Source organism: Pseudonaja textilis, chromosome 1 (assembly GCF_049901715.1).
Source record: "Pseudonaja textilis isolate UNSWEBS1 chromosome 1, rPseTex1.2, whole genome shotgun sequence".
Classification (NCBI taxonomy): domain Eukaryota; kingdom Metazoa; phylum Chordata; class Lepidosauria; order Squamata; family Elapidae; genus Pseudonaja; species Pseudonaja textilis.
Genome location: NC_141990.1, coordinates 61,726,679 through 61,743,168, shown reverse-complemented (window position 1 = coordinate 61,743,168; position 16,490 = coordinate 61,726,679). Strand labels below are relative to the sequence as shown.

At 34.1% G+C, this 16,490-nt stretch overlaps 1 protein-coding gene across 5 annotated transcripts in view; it reads right to left on the bottom strand.

The window, feature by feature from the left end:
- The window catches only part of ZNF318 (zinc finger protein 318), a 39,089-nt gene extending 22,949 nt beyond the window's left edge, over positions 1-16,140 (bottom strand). For 4 of the 5 annotated variants that reach the window (XR_003373612.2, XR_015744043.1, XM_026695532.2 and 1 more), the window contains exons 1-2: positions 15,759-16,129; positions 2,610-2,839 (exon numbers count right to left, since the gene is read on the bottom strand). Coding sequence is in view for 2 of the 5 variants with exons in the window: in XM_026695532.2 (XP_026551317.1) it covers positions 2,610-2,839; positions 15,759-16,001 (473 nt within the window). In the remaining 3 variants the exon portion in view is untranslated. Of the gene's footprint in view, positions 1-2,609; positions 2,840-15,758 lie in introns of all 5 variants that reach the window. The other variant, XM_087935818.1, reaches the window with a different exon arrangement.
- Positions 16,141-16,490: the final 350 nt, after the last annotated feature.

Below are 16,490 nucleotides of genomic sequence, written 5' to 3'. Positions count from 1 at the left end.
CTCTAATATTGTAACGTGCTGAATACTCAGTTACAGCTTCCTTATTTTTAATCTAATTTTTCTAAGTTTTGCTTAATTTTTGTATCTCACAAACATATTCTCACTTTATACTTTTAGAAGACCTCAACTTATGACTGCTGATTTAACAATGGTTCTAATTTACAATGGGCTCGGAAAAACTGACTTTATATAAATCTCATACCATTCCCATGGTCATGTGTTCACAATTCAGATGTCTGGCAACTGGCATTTATATTTACAACCAATTGCAACTTTTTTTCCAATTTCTGGCAAAAAACCCTGGGCTTTTCATTTACTGACTATGTGATTCAGTTAGCAACTGAGGTGATTTACTTAACCACCATAAAAATTGACATATATTGACAACTTACGACCATGGCTTACAATAGAAATTCTATCCCAATTGTGGTTATAAATCAAGGATAGGTATAGGTAGTCCTTAACTTACAATAATTTGTTTAGCAATTTTTCAAAGTTACAACACTGCTTGTGACTTATTACACTTATGACCACTGTAGCATCCTCATGCTTATGTGATCAAAATTTGGAAGCTTAGCAACTATATTTATATTTATGACAGTTGCAGTGTCTCAGGGTCATGTGATCAGCTTTTGCAACCTTCTGACAATGGGAAAGTCAGATTCATTAACAACCCTGTTACTAACTTAACAATTGCAGTGATTCCCTTAACAACTCTGGCAAGAAAGGTCATAAAATGGGGCAAAACTCACTTAACGGTCTTGCTTAGCAACATAAATTTGTGGCTGAATTGCAATCATAAGTTGAGAACTACGTGTATGTTTAAAAAAGACAGAAAATCAACACTTTTGATTTAGAAATAAGGACAAGGATTTTTCACTTTCAGAACTGAAATATGTTAAATGACTTATATTTGAGTGCACATCTGATTAGAGATCACCAAACAACTTTCATTGCAAATGCATGTTATTCAGTGTTCAAAACGAAATATTTTACCATTATATCACAGATTAATGCTATTCCAAAGATTCTTTTTTAAAAATATAATTTGCTTTTGCCTTTATCTATAATCTTATTGCTAATAGTAAAAATCATCTGCAGATGAAACACAGCCCATATATTAGTTGAAAAAAACAGGATGTTAGAATTCTGTTAAACTGTAATCTATTTTCTACATAAGAATTTGCATCTATAAGTTTAGTAAACTTTAGTTACTAAACTTTCACCAGGAGACAGGAAATTCATTTTAAAAAGTACTTCTTCATTTTTCTCCCCATCTTTTCATGTTAAAAATAAATAAATGGTTTCAGTTCCACATCTGCTCTTACTACTTACTTCTTAGAGAAGGATCCACTTGATAAAAACAAGAAATTTCAAATAATGCTGTTGATTAAAGACGAAGAACGAGTTCCACCAATAAATAATTTTGCTCATTTGTCAAAATACAGACATATTTTCAGTGCATTTAAACTACTTGCAAAGATGCTATTAGAATGAATGCTATTTACAATCTATTGCTTTGTACTTGGAAATGAAATAAAAAATAAAATAAATGAATATTTATTTATTGATTAAATAAAAATATTTTCATTTTTGGAAAATAACAATAGAACCTAATAGCAGCCCAGTGCTTTATTTGTACATCTGCCCACAGAAAAGACAACAATAAGCTGGGTAGGGAGCATCCTGGAGGAGGAAATATAAAGCATCTTCACCATTTCGCTTTTGAGTAAATTGATATTTTAAACCGTTATCCCAAAAGGTGAAATCATGGCAACCGAACCAAATCTTATTAAAACTGAGGCATTTCGCTACTCATTCAAATAACTTCTCCAGACAAAATGAAAATTTGGGTAGGCAGAGAGTTGTTGGAATAAACCAACACTTGCCCTAGAGACTGCATGGTGTTTTTCCCCAAAATGAAAAGCAATATGCAAATGAAAACACAATCATCCAGGAAAGATTTAAGCCATTGTATTGTGAAGTCAAGCCCCATCTTTCACGATAGCTATTTTGTTTGAGCATTCTTAATATACTACTAAACTTCCAAATATATCCATCAACCCAAAAATGTACACTGCATAGGACTGATAATCCATTCCACATATTTAATATGACTGAAGTATTACACATACAAAGAACATTAATATATACTATTATTCTCATACCACAGAACATTTGCTTTCATCATTTGATCAATATACAGAAAACGGACAAATCTATCTTTAATGAAAATCCAAATATTATATTATACCGAAAATGTTATTTTCTTTTGGACTTTGTCAAACAACGGATTATAATACTACACATGTATTCTGTGATTAAATTATTTTTATTGAAGTTTATTGAAATACTGCATTACTGTATTATTAACAGTACTCCTACTTATACCATTTTTGTTACAGTATATGAATGAGTTGTGATATTCATTTTGGAATTATGACATATCAGTCTGAGAAAGTACACTAAATACTCTCTCCTAGATCTGGAATTCTCAATGTTGCTTGGCCAATGTTATTTTTCATTACATCTTGTAAGATTGTGGTATTTGGAAGCATGGAAAAGCATGACAAAACATAACTGGGAAACAAGTCTTGAAAAAAACCTACCTATCCACATCACTCAGGCTATCAACTGGTGAGCCCAGTCTGTCACACAACCTCTTTCTCTCAGGTGTATCAATACCATAACGATCATTGCCAACAGTGATCCGCAAATTCTGTTCCACCGAAGATTCAGAATGTTGACTTCTAGAACGCCGACCTGGAGAACGTGAACGCCGACCTGGGGAACGTGGGTGCCGACCTGGGGAATGTGAGCGTTGACCTGGGGAATGTCTCTGTAATTGGAAAAAAGTATGATTCTATCACATGGGCTATGCTATTAAAAAACAATCAAAATATAACCAGAGGATTTACATTGGAGTTCATAATATTATTGTGATTCAGTATGTGACCAAGCTAGAAACTGTAACTTCTAGGAAGTTTTCCTTAACCCTAGGAAGGAAGCAATAGCAAACCACTTCCAAGAAACCTTGTTAAGAAAACTGACTGGTTTCCCAGCCACTGTATTTAAAGCATCCTGTAGATAGCAAAAAGCCAAAAATTATTTGTAACCTTAATTACAACCCTGATCCTATATGAATCTGCCAGCACCCTTTCAAAACATCTGTCATTAGAAGGATGTCCATTGTCCCCATTGTTGTTTATAATGACACTGGAAGTGTTGATTAGAAATATTAGCCAGGATCCAGAAATAAAAGGAATGGAAATAAAAAAAGAAAAGTATAAATTACAAGCATTTGCAGATGACCTTGTTTTTGTTTTAGAAGAACCATTAGAAACCAGCCCCAGACTAACAGGAAAAATAGAGGAATATGGAGAAATTGCAGGACTGAAAATAATTTTTTTTAAACTAAAATATTAGTTAAAACCCTTACAGACAAGCAGAAAAACAAATTGACAAAGAACATAGATCTTCAGATAGTAAAGAAAGTGAAATATTTAGGAATTTACTCAACAGCAAGATGTGCAATAATTAAAGATGATGACTATATAAAGTTAATGCAACAAATTAAACTGGGTTTGGAGAAATGGAAGAATCTACAACTCTCAATGTTAGGGAGAATAGCTACTATAAAAATGAATATATTGCCAAAACTACTTTTCTTATACCAAACAATACCAATAAAACTAGAGAAAAAATATTTTGAAGAATTGGAAAAAATAAAATTTAAATATATTTGGCAAGGGAAAAAAGCAAGAATAAAACTGAAAATGTTACTGGACTCTAAAGGTAATGGGAGGTTTGGGTTACCAGATTGCGAGTTGTATTACCAAGCATCTGTACTTACATGGGTAAAAGAATGGATAAATTTGAGGCATAGAAGATTACTGGAGGGCCACGATCTTCAATTAAGGTGGCATGCCTTTCTATGGTATGGAAGGAATACAGTACATTGATACGTTCAAAGGCACTATGTGAGAAATCTTTATTTTAGTATGGGAAAAAGTTAAATAAAAAAACTATAGGAAAATACCAGTTTGGCGTTCTACAATGGAAGCATTGATACATCCAAATATTGTCAATTTGGAAAAAATTGTATCCTACAAAGACATCTTAAACGATGAAGGGGAACTTAAAACCAGACAGGAATTACAAAACCAAGGGGTGGACTTAGCATGGCGGCCACAACTGCAAATACAATTGAGATGTATGAAAGATGCAAAAATATGGGTTTTCTAATACTTCATCAGATACTATTAGGGACAGGTGAAAAATTGATAAGGAAACTATATAGTTACCTATTAAACTTTAAAATGGAAGATGAACAAGTAAAAGAAAAATGATAGTATGGGCAAAAAAATTCAGCTATGCTGTAGAATTAGATAAATGGCAAAAACTTTGGGATAGAAATTACAAACTGGCAATGGCTACCGCATATAAGGAAAACCTATATAACATGTTTTATAGGTGGTATCTGCCACTGGCAACACTAGCAAATATGTTTAAAAATATGTCTGCCAAATGTTGGAAATGTAACCAGACGCCAGGTACCTATAATCGTATGTGGTGGACATGTATGAAGGCAAGAAAACACTGGACAAAAATACACACATGGCTGAAAAAGATGATTAAGCAGCATATAGATTTAAAGCCAGAAATATTTTTGTTAGGTATAGTAATAGAAAGCTATGATAAAGGGAGAATATGTTTAATGCTTCAAGTATTGATAGGATTGAGAATTCTACTCGCACAATATTGGAAAAATGAGAACATCCCAAAAACATAATTTGGAAAATATTGGAATGTGCAGAGATGGATAGATTGACATTAAAAATAAAAGATAAAGGAGATACAGAGTATTATTCAACATGGGATAAGTTTTATCAGTGGTTAGATATAAGCGGTAGAAGTTAGAAGAAGAAAGATTATTGTTGTGTGTATGTAAAAAATGAACGTGATTTATGACTATAAGCATGCTAGTCTAATTAATATTACAAATAAGCTAATATAACCATAATTATTGCTATAATTACTATGTATATTATTATTACTATTAGTATATCGTATTTTCAGTAAAATTAAGTGCCTGGAAAATATACTGTTTTCAAAATATTTATACATAATAAAACAATATAAAAAATATGTCATTGCATCTGCTGGTAGCAGCGGTTAAAAGTGCATTATGCAAAAGCATTTTCTTCTTTGAGGACATATTTCCTAAATACCCTTCTAGTTTCAATGGAGTCTTAAGAGGGAATATAATTTCTGTTTCTCTCTCCCACCCCCCAAAAATTACTTACTGCCTCATTTTTATGCAGAAAATACATGTATTTCATAATTACTTTACAATAGATAGATGACATCTATAAATACAGAATTAGGCAAACTTGGCACTTGATTATCTCTCTCTTTCCCTCAAACAAAGGAAACAAATGCATTATTTCATCTGCAATAATTATGCACTAATTTCTCAATACATAAATTTTAATATTTATGATTCACACTATTGTAGTGAACATTTTCATTTTAGAGTAGACAAAGCAATATTTACTGGACCAGCACCAGGATTAATGAAGTTGCTAGATAGTATGAGAAATTCCCTATCAAAGGATGGGACACAATCTACAGCTGCTACTTTCTACAAGGTGTGAAAATTCTTTAGTTCTCCTTGATTCAAATTAAAATTTAAGGTATTTGGTGATCAGCATTTTGAAGCTATAATCTATTGTCAAAAGTTGTGTAAAGCAACTACTATACATTAACATGAATTGATTAATGTATATTACAAGCTACCTTAGAGGCACTGTGCTTTGGAAAAGAAAAAACACATATTGAATATGAAATGAATGAAAAATAGATAGTATTCCTGTGCTCTATCTAGGAAATAATCCTGAGTATTTTCTGTAACTATATCTGCATAATGTAAATTTTAAAACTATTTTCAAGGAAGCTTGATTAGTCTTATATACTGAGTTCCTAAGGGTGCAGTGTCTCAGCTGTCCAAGCCCGGTTCAAGATCCCAGTGCTGTTGATAGAAGTCCAGAAGAACACCTGTAATAATATTCTGCCACACTCTTCCCTCTATCTTATCAAGTTGAAATGTCCTTGAAATGTTCTCTCCACTTCAAGTAAAATATTTTCAAGCCTCTAGCTGGCAGTGTTAGGAAGTTTCTTTGTTCTCACTTTCCCCCTCCTCCCAGAAACACTTGAAGCTTGGTTTTGAAGTTTATGGAGAAGAGAGTCATAATAAGAGCCTTGGATAATTAAACAAAGTGCAGCGTGTTTTCTTATTTTCTTTTAGTTGTGTTACCCCTCCTTACCAGCTTTACTGTAAACTTTTATTTTTGCAATATTTTTATTTTTGCTTTTTATTTTAAAGGGAAAGCCTCAGAATTTCTCCTTTTCCCTTTTTTTTCCTTTTTTCCACTGAGATTTTTGCTTCTTCCATCCATGTTCTTGGTCTATTTTGGTTTCTTTTTATTATTGAGATTTTTTAATTGGATTAAGGTATGAAGAACCTGAAGAAACTTTTCTTTTGTTTTGTTTTTTTTCTTATTATTATTGGGCTTTTTCCTTCTTCTTATTTTTATCCTTTATTGTGGATTATAATTGACTATTTCATAATTGGATTAGGGTCCAGAAGAACCTGAAGAATTTTCTTTCTTTTCCTTTTTTCTTTACCATTGGACTTTTTACTCTCTACTATTTTTATTTTTCATTTTGGATTATAACTGGCTACCTTACCAATTGGATTAAAGTCTAAAAGAACTTGAAGGTCTTGAATCGTTCAAAATGAGTAGGAAACTCATACCGTCTGGTGTCTCTACCTCTACTTCTGCCTCCCCACCATCTGGAGGACAACGTTTAATCCAGACAATGTTAAAGCAAGATAAAGAACAAGAAAAAGTGACTTTACAGATGATTATGTAAGGAATCCAAGATCTCAAGACAAAATCAGACACTACTGAACAAAGAATAGAGAACATTGAACAAAGAACAGGGAAGACTGATGAAAAAATTGAAAATATTAAACAAATGATGGTGAAGTATGATGAGAGATTCCAAAAAATCGAAGAAGATAAACAAAGAGAGGAGAAGATTGGAAATATTGACAGCAGATTAACAGTAGTTGAACAAGATAAAAGTGGGATGCTGAAGTGGGAGATGGATAGGTCAGAATTCTATCTCAGATTTCAAAACATAGAGGAAGAAAAAGGACAAAATTTAGCTACGATAATGATAGAAATTCTGGCTGATGCTTTGGAAATAACAGAGGAAAAGATGATGGATGGAGTAGATGAGGTATATCGAGTCTTTACAAGATATGCGATGAGAAATAATTTACCAAGAGAAGTACACATCAGATTTACCCAAAAATCCATTAAAACACAAATATTACAAGTGGCAAGAGAGAAGACGTTGAAATACAAAGACAAGGAGATTGTGGTTTTAAAACAAATACCTAGAAGAGTGAGAGATGAGAAGAGAATATCGATTTTTGACTAAAATGCTACTGAAAAAGGAGGTGAATTATAGATGGCTGATTCCAGAAGGACTAATGTTTACATGGCAAGAACAGAGACACAGAATTGATTCAATTGAGAAAGCAGAACTTTTTTACGCAGAATTTTTTGGAAGGAGAGAGGAAGAGGCAGAAAAAGAGGTCTCACTAACTGAATTCCAAGAGGACCAAATGGTGACTGAAAAAGATGAAGACGCAGTTGGTGGACAGGTGGAAATCAAAGCACAACGTGAACCAAGATCTACGAGAGCTGTCAAACCTAATTACAAAATATAATCATGGAAGAGAAAAAACTGATTACAATGAATATAAATGGACTTAATTCAGCTGTTAAAAGAAGGAAAATTTTTCATAAATTAGAGAAATTAAAATTTGATATAATTTGTTTACAAGAAGTACATATTAAAAAACAACATGAACAATTGTTAGTACAGCCAAAATTAAGGAAAATATTCACTTCTTTGACTCAATGTAAGAAAAGAGGAGTGGTTTTATACATTAAAGAGGCTACCCCAGCAAAATTGATTTATACTGATGAAGATGGAAGAGTATTAATGGTGGAAATAATGGACAATAATATAAAAATACTCTTGATTGCAATTTATGCTCCGAATGATAAACAAGAATAATTCTATAAAAAATTACACATGAAAATAACTGGACTGGACTATGCCAATATAATTATGATGAGAGATTTTAACGGAATTGCGGACAATAAACTGGACTATACAGCAACAACAACAAAGCAAAACAGAAAGACTCCCTAAATCCTTTTTTAAAATGATAGATGAATTAACTTTAAAAGATATATGGAGAGAAAGAAATGCTAAAACTAAACAATACACTTTTTATTCAAATAGACATTTATCATGGTCCAGATTAGATATGATTTGGATCTCAACAGAATTAATATCTAATATTCAAGAAATAAATATTGAAACAAGTACTTGGGCAGACCATAATCCAATGACAATTAAATGGAAAGGACAAAAAAAAAGATCGAGATGGACGCTAAATAATACTATCTTAAAGGAAAAAGATTTTATACAATGGATCGAGAAAGAATTGGCCTTTTTCTTTAGAGAAAATAAAAAAGAAGATACTTCGATTCAGAATGTTTGGGATACAATGAAGGCATATGCTAGAGGCTTGATAATAGACTACATAAGAAATAAGAATATCAGGAAAAGGCAAGCCACTAAAGTCTTGGAAGACGAGTATAAAAGACTTGAAAAAGAATTACAGAAAATGCCACAGAAAAAAGATATTAAACTAAAATTGGACATAATTAAACATAAAATGGGTCTAATAGAGAAGGAAGAAATGGCACAGAAAATTAGAAGTGCTAAACAGAACTATTTTGAAGATGCAAATAAACCAGGTGGATGGCTAGCATATAAATTGAGAAAGGAGAAAGAATCAAGGAAAATATCGCAGTTAATAGATGATCAAGGCCAAGTTTGCCATGGTAATAAGGAGAAAAAGGAAATTATTCGAGACTTCTACGGGCAACTATATAAGCAAGAGAATATTGATGAGGAAAAAGTCAAACAGTATCTACAGAATGCTAATCTACCTAAGATATCTAAAGAGACTGAAGAAATGTTAGAAAGCAATATAACAATAATGGAATTAACTGAAGCACTTAAGAAACAAAATAATGGGAAAGCACCAGGTCCAGATGGGCTTCCGGCAGAATTCTATAAAACACTACAAGAATCATTGAGCATTCCATTGTTAGAAGTCATGAATGAAGCTATGTCAAAGAAGATGATACCTAAAACATGGTCAGAGGCTTATATTACACTTGTTCCAAAAGAAGAGGCTGATCTACTACAAATTAAGAACTATAGACCTATTTCTTTATTAAATGCAGACTATAAAATCTTTGCTTCAGTTTTAGCAGAAAGACTTAAAAAATATCTAAATAATTTCATTCATCCAGATCAAAATGGATTTCTGCCAAAGAGACAAATTAGAGACAATATGAGAGTAATCCTGGATACTTTGGAATATTATGAGGCACATCCTGAAAAGCAAATGGCTTTGATATTCCTAGATGCCCAAAAGGCATTTGATAATGTGAACTGGGGATTTATGTTACTACTATTGGAACAGATGGGTTTTGCCAGAAAATTTATTCAAGCAATAGAAGCCATATATCATAAGCAAACGGCAAAGGTAATGATAGAGGGAGAATTCACAGATTTTATTAATATAAGAAAAGGCACAAGACAAGGATGCCCCCTATCACCTTTGCTATTTGTATTGACTTTGGAAGTGTTGAATAGAAATATTAGAGATGATAAAAGCATAAAAGGAATGAAAATTAAAAAGGAAGAATTTAAATTGCAAGCCTTTGCGGATGATTTAGCCTTTATTTTGGAAGACCCTTTAGAAACAGCTTCAAAACTATTGGAAAAGATAGAGACATATGGTGAGGTGGCTGGTCTGAAAATAAATAAAGATAAAACAAAGATCTTGACAAAGAATATGTTACTAAGACAAAGAGAAGAACTGGCAGACCTATTGAAAATTCAAGTCACGAACAAGGTCAAGTATCTGGGGATATATTTGACATCAAGATGTAGTACATTAAAAGAGAATAATTATATTAAACTTAAACAAAAGATAGCCTTAGATTTGAAGAAATGGGAAAATCTACAATTGTCATTAATAGGGAGAATTTCAACAATTAAGATGAATATTTTACCCAGAATCTTATATTTGTTTCAAGCAATACCAATTAGGCTCGGAAAAGACTATTTTGAAGATTTAAATAAAATTGTGTTGAAGTATATATGGCAAGATAAGAAAGCGAGAATAAAGCTAAAACTCTTACAAGATGCTAGAATTAGAGGTGGTTTTGGTCTGCCTAATTGGGAGTTGAACTGCCAAGCTGCAAATTTGATGTGGGTCAAGGAATGGATAACATTAAGAAAGACCAGATTGTTGACACTAGAAGGTCATGATTTGCTGTTGGGTTGGCATGCCTTTTTATGGTATAAGGGAACTAAAACACAGGGCTATTTTAGAAGACATTATATACGGGAGTCTTTGTGGTTAAATTGGGAGAAGAACAAAAGACAATGTTATTTGAAAATTCCAGTTTGGTTATCGACCACTGAAGCGTTTTCCTATCCTATAATTTATAAGAAGGAACAAACAGCTAGATATGGGGAAATATTGGATGAAAAGGGAGAACTTAAATCGATGCAAAATCTAGAGGAACAGATATAAAGATGAATTGGTTTTCATATGCGCAAATACATTCAAGGTATGATGAAGATTCTAAAACGGGGATTCTATGATAAACTGACTGATCTAGATAAGATTTTGACAGGTACTGATGAAAAGGTGATTAAAAAATTATATGGTTATTTACTGGGAATTAAACTAGAGGAAGAACAAGTTAAAGAAACTATGATTGCTTGGGGGAAGAATTTTGGATATGGAAATGATTTAGAGAAATGGCAAAAATTGTGGTCGCAAAATTATAAAATGACAATGTCAATAGCTTATAAAGAAAATTTGTATAAGATGTTTTACAGGTGGCACTTTTCCCCGACAAGAATGTTCAAGAATAAATCTGAAAAATGCTGGAAATGTCATCAAATACCTGGCTCATATTACCCTATGTGGTGGACTTGTGAGGACGCTAGAAAATACTGGACTAAAATTTGCATGTGGTTGGAAAAAATGACAAAGAAACACATAGATTTGAAACCAGAGATTTTTTTATTGGGAATCTTACCTGATACATACAGTAAAGACTTGAAATATCTGATTGTAAATGTATTAACAGCGGCTAGGATTATATTTGCTAAAAATTGGAAAAATGAGAAAATACCATTGCAGGAAGAAATTATTAATAAAATATTGGAATGTGCTGAGATGAGTAGATTGACATTTGAAATCAGAGAGCAAGAGGATAAACAATTCTATAAAATTTGGGACCTTTTCTATCAATGGTTGGATGATAAAATACAATAATAGAATATTTGGAATGTTAGATAACAAGGAATATATAAAAAGATATTTTTTCTTTTTTTGTTATTTGATATCATATCTATAAAATGTTTTTAGGATAGATTTGGTATGACTATATGATTTGTTATAAAATAAACTACATAAATTATAGTTATCTCATAAAGTATGAATGAATAAAATTATAGTCAAATGATTCTTTAATAGTGATACTAGGATATATATTTTTTGATTGATAATGAGTTATTATGTAATGTAACTGTAACTGAAACTATGAAATGAATGCACAAAAACTGATAGACCAACCGACACACTGTTTGTATATATGTATGTAAGAGAGCTGATGTTTTTGTGTTCTGTTTGTTTTGTTTGTTTTTTAAAAAACAATAAAATTGTTTTCAAAAAAAAAAAAAGAACCCAGTGCTATGTAATGGGGTGAGCTCCTGTTACTTGCCGCAACTCCTGCCCACCTAACAGTTCAAAAGCATACAAATGTGAGTAAATAAATAGGCACAACTTTGATGAGAAGGTAACAGTATTCCTTGCACCTCAGCATATAGTTACGTTGGGCATATAATCATGGAAAGTGTATCTGACAATGCTGGCTTCTCAGCGAAGAAACAGAGATGTGCACTACCCCCTACAGTAAAGGGGAAACCTTTAGCTTTACTGAGATTCTAATTTATAAGTTGAGTTGTGCAGCCACAGTATTATAATTTAGTGATAGAAGCAAAATCTAAAGGTAAATTGAGCAGAATATAGTAAAACCCAAAATGAAAAAAACTGCAGTGGATGTAGTTGAAGGCAGGTGGACAATTAACACGGTTATGGCAAGAAAAAAGTGCACATTACTTCAGAAATATTCATTAATCTATATAAGCCTATAATTAACCTGAGTACAATTTCATAAATATAACCAATCCAATACATTTGTGTAATGTACCATCAGGATTATAAATCTATCTGTTAAACTCCTTAATATTACTGAAAATAGATTTATGGCCCTTCTCATGTCACTAGAGTGTATTTTTAACTTCTGAGCTGGATATAGAATCACCGTATTTTAATTTCAAATGTCAATCTACTCATTTCAGCACATTCCAATATTTTCTTAATGATTTCCTCCTGCAATGGTATTTTCTCATTTTTCCAGTTTTTAGCAAATACAATCCTAGCCGCTGTTAATACATTTACAATCAAATATTTCAAATCTTTGCTATATGTACCAGGTAAAATTCCCAGTAAAAATATCTCTGGTTTCAAATCTATATGTTTTTTTGTCACTTTTTCCAACCACATGTGGATTTTAGTCCAGTATTTTCTAGAACAAGAGGATAAACAATTTTATAAAATTTGGGACCTTTTCTATCAATGGTTAGATAATAAAATACAATAATGAAATATGTAGATTTTTAGAAAATAAATATATAAAGATGTACTTCTTTTTTATTATATCTACAAAATGTTTTTAGGATAGATTTGGGGGGATAATATGAATTCTTATAAAATAAACTAAGTAAATTATGGTTATCTCGTAAAATACGAATGAATAAAACTATAGTCAAATGATTAATTAATAATGACACTAGGGTATTCAATTTTTGATTGATAATATGAGCTATTATGCAATGTAACTGTAACTGAAAACTACGAAATGGATGCAGAAAATAATTTGTAAACCAACCGGCACACTGCTTGTATACTTATGGAAGAAAGTTTGATGTTTTTATGTTTTGTCTGTTTATGTTTGTTTTTAAAAACCAATAAAATTTACAAAAAAAAAAATCACCGTATTTTTCAGTCCTGCCTTTAAAACATTCCATTTGTTCTAGAACATGGCTGTACAGAAATTCTGTAAGTACGTAAAATCTTATCTGGATTCTTGTATTATGCTGAGTTACATGATTGGTTTAGCATGTGGTATATATTCAGTGACTGTAGTTGCAAATGACATTTGATGCCTTCAGGTATACTGTGTTACCTGAAACCACATTTCATTATGTTTCAGATTGAATGGCTGAGCACTTAGTACAATGATTAAATCAACAACTTGGATCACTGATTTTCGACTAGTTATACAAAGAGAAATTCCACTGAATTCATCTGACGCTTTGGACTTTAAGCAAGAATCTTTCATTTGGTTAAAGAAGGTTCATTGTTCTCTAGGTTCTTTCTTGCAAGATCCCAACCAATACTTTTACTACAGTAGGCATGTAAGTCAGATCTATATACTATAGAAGTGAAAGCCAGCTTGGTGTAGTGATTAAGGCATCTCACTAGAAATTGGGAGATGGTGAATTCTCCTCCTGCCTTAGGCACAAAGCCAGCTTGGGCCCTTGGAGTCAGTTACAGCACTACAGTACATTCAGCCCTAAGAAAGAGGCAATGGCAAACTACTATTAAAAAAACTTGCCAAAAAAACCCTGCAGAGACTCATTCAAGAAGACTTTGAAAAGCAGACATGAGTGAATGGGGTTAAAAATACTATAGAACTACATTAGCCCTAACAACTTTCACATAATATAATTTATGTATGGTATTCACACAGGAAATCCACTTCAGGTGTCATAACAAAGTATGTTCAACTTATCACTCCCACTTACAATTGGAATGAATACCAGAAAATTTTGTGCTGGCAAGCAAACCTCCCCTTTCTTCCTTGTGTTGTGCAATTAAAAACAAATCATGTTTACATTCCAACTTGTGGATAAGGCATTCCTTATTTCCCACAATCTAACTACAATATAGATTTAAACACCACATTGAACCATATTACAAAAGGCCTCATATTAAAGTATAACTGAATTTTTATGGTTTCTGAACAATTAAGCTCTCCTTTATAAAGCCATAGAAGGATTTATATTCTACAATTTCAGTAGAACATCCAGATTAAAGTGAATTATGATTATTTCAAACTCTACAAAATACTGACTCTAAAATCTTAGTAAAGAACCACACACCTTAGTGGTGCAAAAGTGGCACACAACTGCACCACCTGTGATTTCTTACTAAATATTATTCACACATGGCTATCCCTAATTTCAATGTCTGTCCTCACTGTCTATGCAAACAGTTGTGATGATAAATATTCTTTTCCATAAAAGAATCAAATATTTTCCATAGAAAAATCTAATATTTTCTGTAACTATGGTTTACAAAACAGATATAACTTCTAAGCAGTCCTTATTCAGCATTTTGCTGATGACATTTTAATTTGAATTAAAAATAAGAATGAATTGTATGCTTAAGGCAGTACAATATTATGCTTACATAAAAACCTGAAAAACACTGACTTGTTGTAAGCATGGTTTATTGAATGCATTTACATATTGCACTGAGCCTAGACCCATCACAATGAAACCACAAAATTTATAATGAAACCACAAAATTCTTATTAGAAAAGTAAGCCCTATTTAACACATGCTTTCAATTAACATTTATGATTGTACTCTATGCCCAGTTTTCCTTTCAGAAAAAAGATAAAATACCAAAGACTAAAGGTTTTTGAGAGTTCAGAACTGCCAAGTAGCAACAATACCGAACAGGATAAGCGAAGTAACCCAAAGGGGAATACAAACTACATAATCATAATTGATTTTGTAGAAATTACTTTGGGACTCCATCTGTCAGGTAAAATACTTCTAAACCTTACTGAGAGCTCAGCAGAGGTGAAAAGAAATTGCCCTTTTAGCTGCCGTCATACGTAAGTCCTGGCTTGTATGGCCTGCCAAGTGTAATTAATTCGCATTAACACATCCGCACAAACCACAACGGTTTATCGATTAAAAAAAAAACGATATAGGGCACAAATAAAAGGAGGCACATTTTTGGCTCGGCATCCCGGCGCCAACTTCGGTAACGTGCGATTGGTTTTCCTACTTGGCAACCGGAGGACGCTTTTCCGGGTTTCCATAGGGAGCCCTTTCCCCACATTTGCTTTTAAAGGTGTGCTGGGGCGAAATTAACTTTCCGACAGGCAACCTTATAGTCGTGGCTCAGCCCAAACCAAACCAAACGACACGGGATAAGTCTTGGCGGGCGGGAAGCGGGTTTCCTGGGACATAAAGGGAAGCAGGGACGCTCTCTGGAGGCGAAGGCTTGGGTGCCTGAAGGCGGACCGGTAAAGGAACCGTTACCACAGGACACGGGGAGCCCGCGGGGGAACGCGGGGCGCGTGTTCCGAGGCCGAAGCCGCTCGGACTTCTCCGAATTCCCCCCCACACACCCCAAACGGAGAGCGTACCCTGCTACTGCGACGAGGGGAAGGCGAGCGACGCGAAGAGTGACCGCTGGACGGCGAGCGGTGGTGCCGGCGGCCCCGGGGAGACGGAGAACGGGAGCGGCGCGGGCTACGGCCTCGACCTGACCCAGTGGTCAGGGTGGCCGAAGCACCGGACCGGGAACATCGGGAGCCTGAGCTGCTGTTCTCTTTGGGCCGGCTGGAGGCGATCATGCTCGAGCGGCCGCAACCGGGACGGTACATCATGAAGAGACAGCGGCGGCATAAAAAGGCTCCCGAGGCCTCTCGCCCCTCTCGCGTTCACCCCTTTTTTTTTTTCCTCTCTCACTCTCGCTTGACCACCCCGCGCGGAACGCGCATGCGCACCGGGCTCCAAAGGTCCGGAAGCTTTCTGCGTGCATCCTTTCAAGATGGCGGGAAAGGAGTGCGTGTCGCGTGAAGAAGGCGCCGCGAGATCTGCAAACCGAGCGCGCCGAGGGTGGAAGGGGAGCGACCGCGCTCACCTGGCTTGCGCGATGACGGAGATGCTTCGCCACTCGGTTTCTCTAAAAGGGCGGATCTCCCTCGCTGTGTAGAAAATCGTAAGACACCTACGATTCGTGCCACACTTCGTGGCACCCTAAAAGGCCGACGCATTTATCCAAGTGGTGTCCGCAGAAACCGTATCGCTTAGTTGCACTTACGTTTAATGGGGGTAAAATCTGCAGGCAAGCAAACTTTCCACTTGAAACTGTA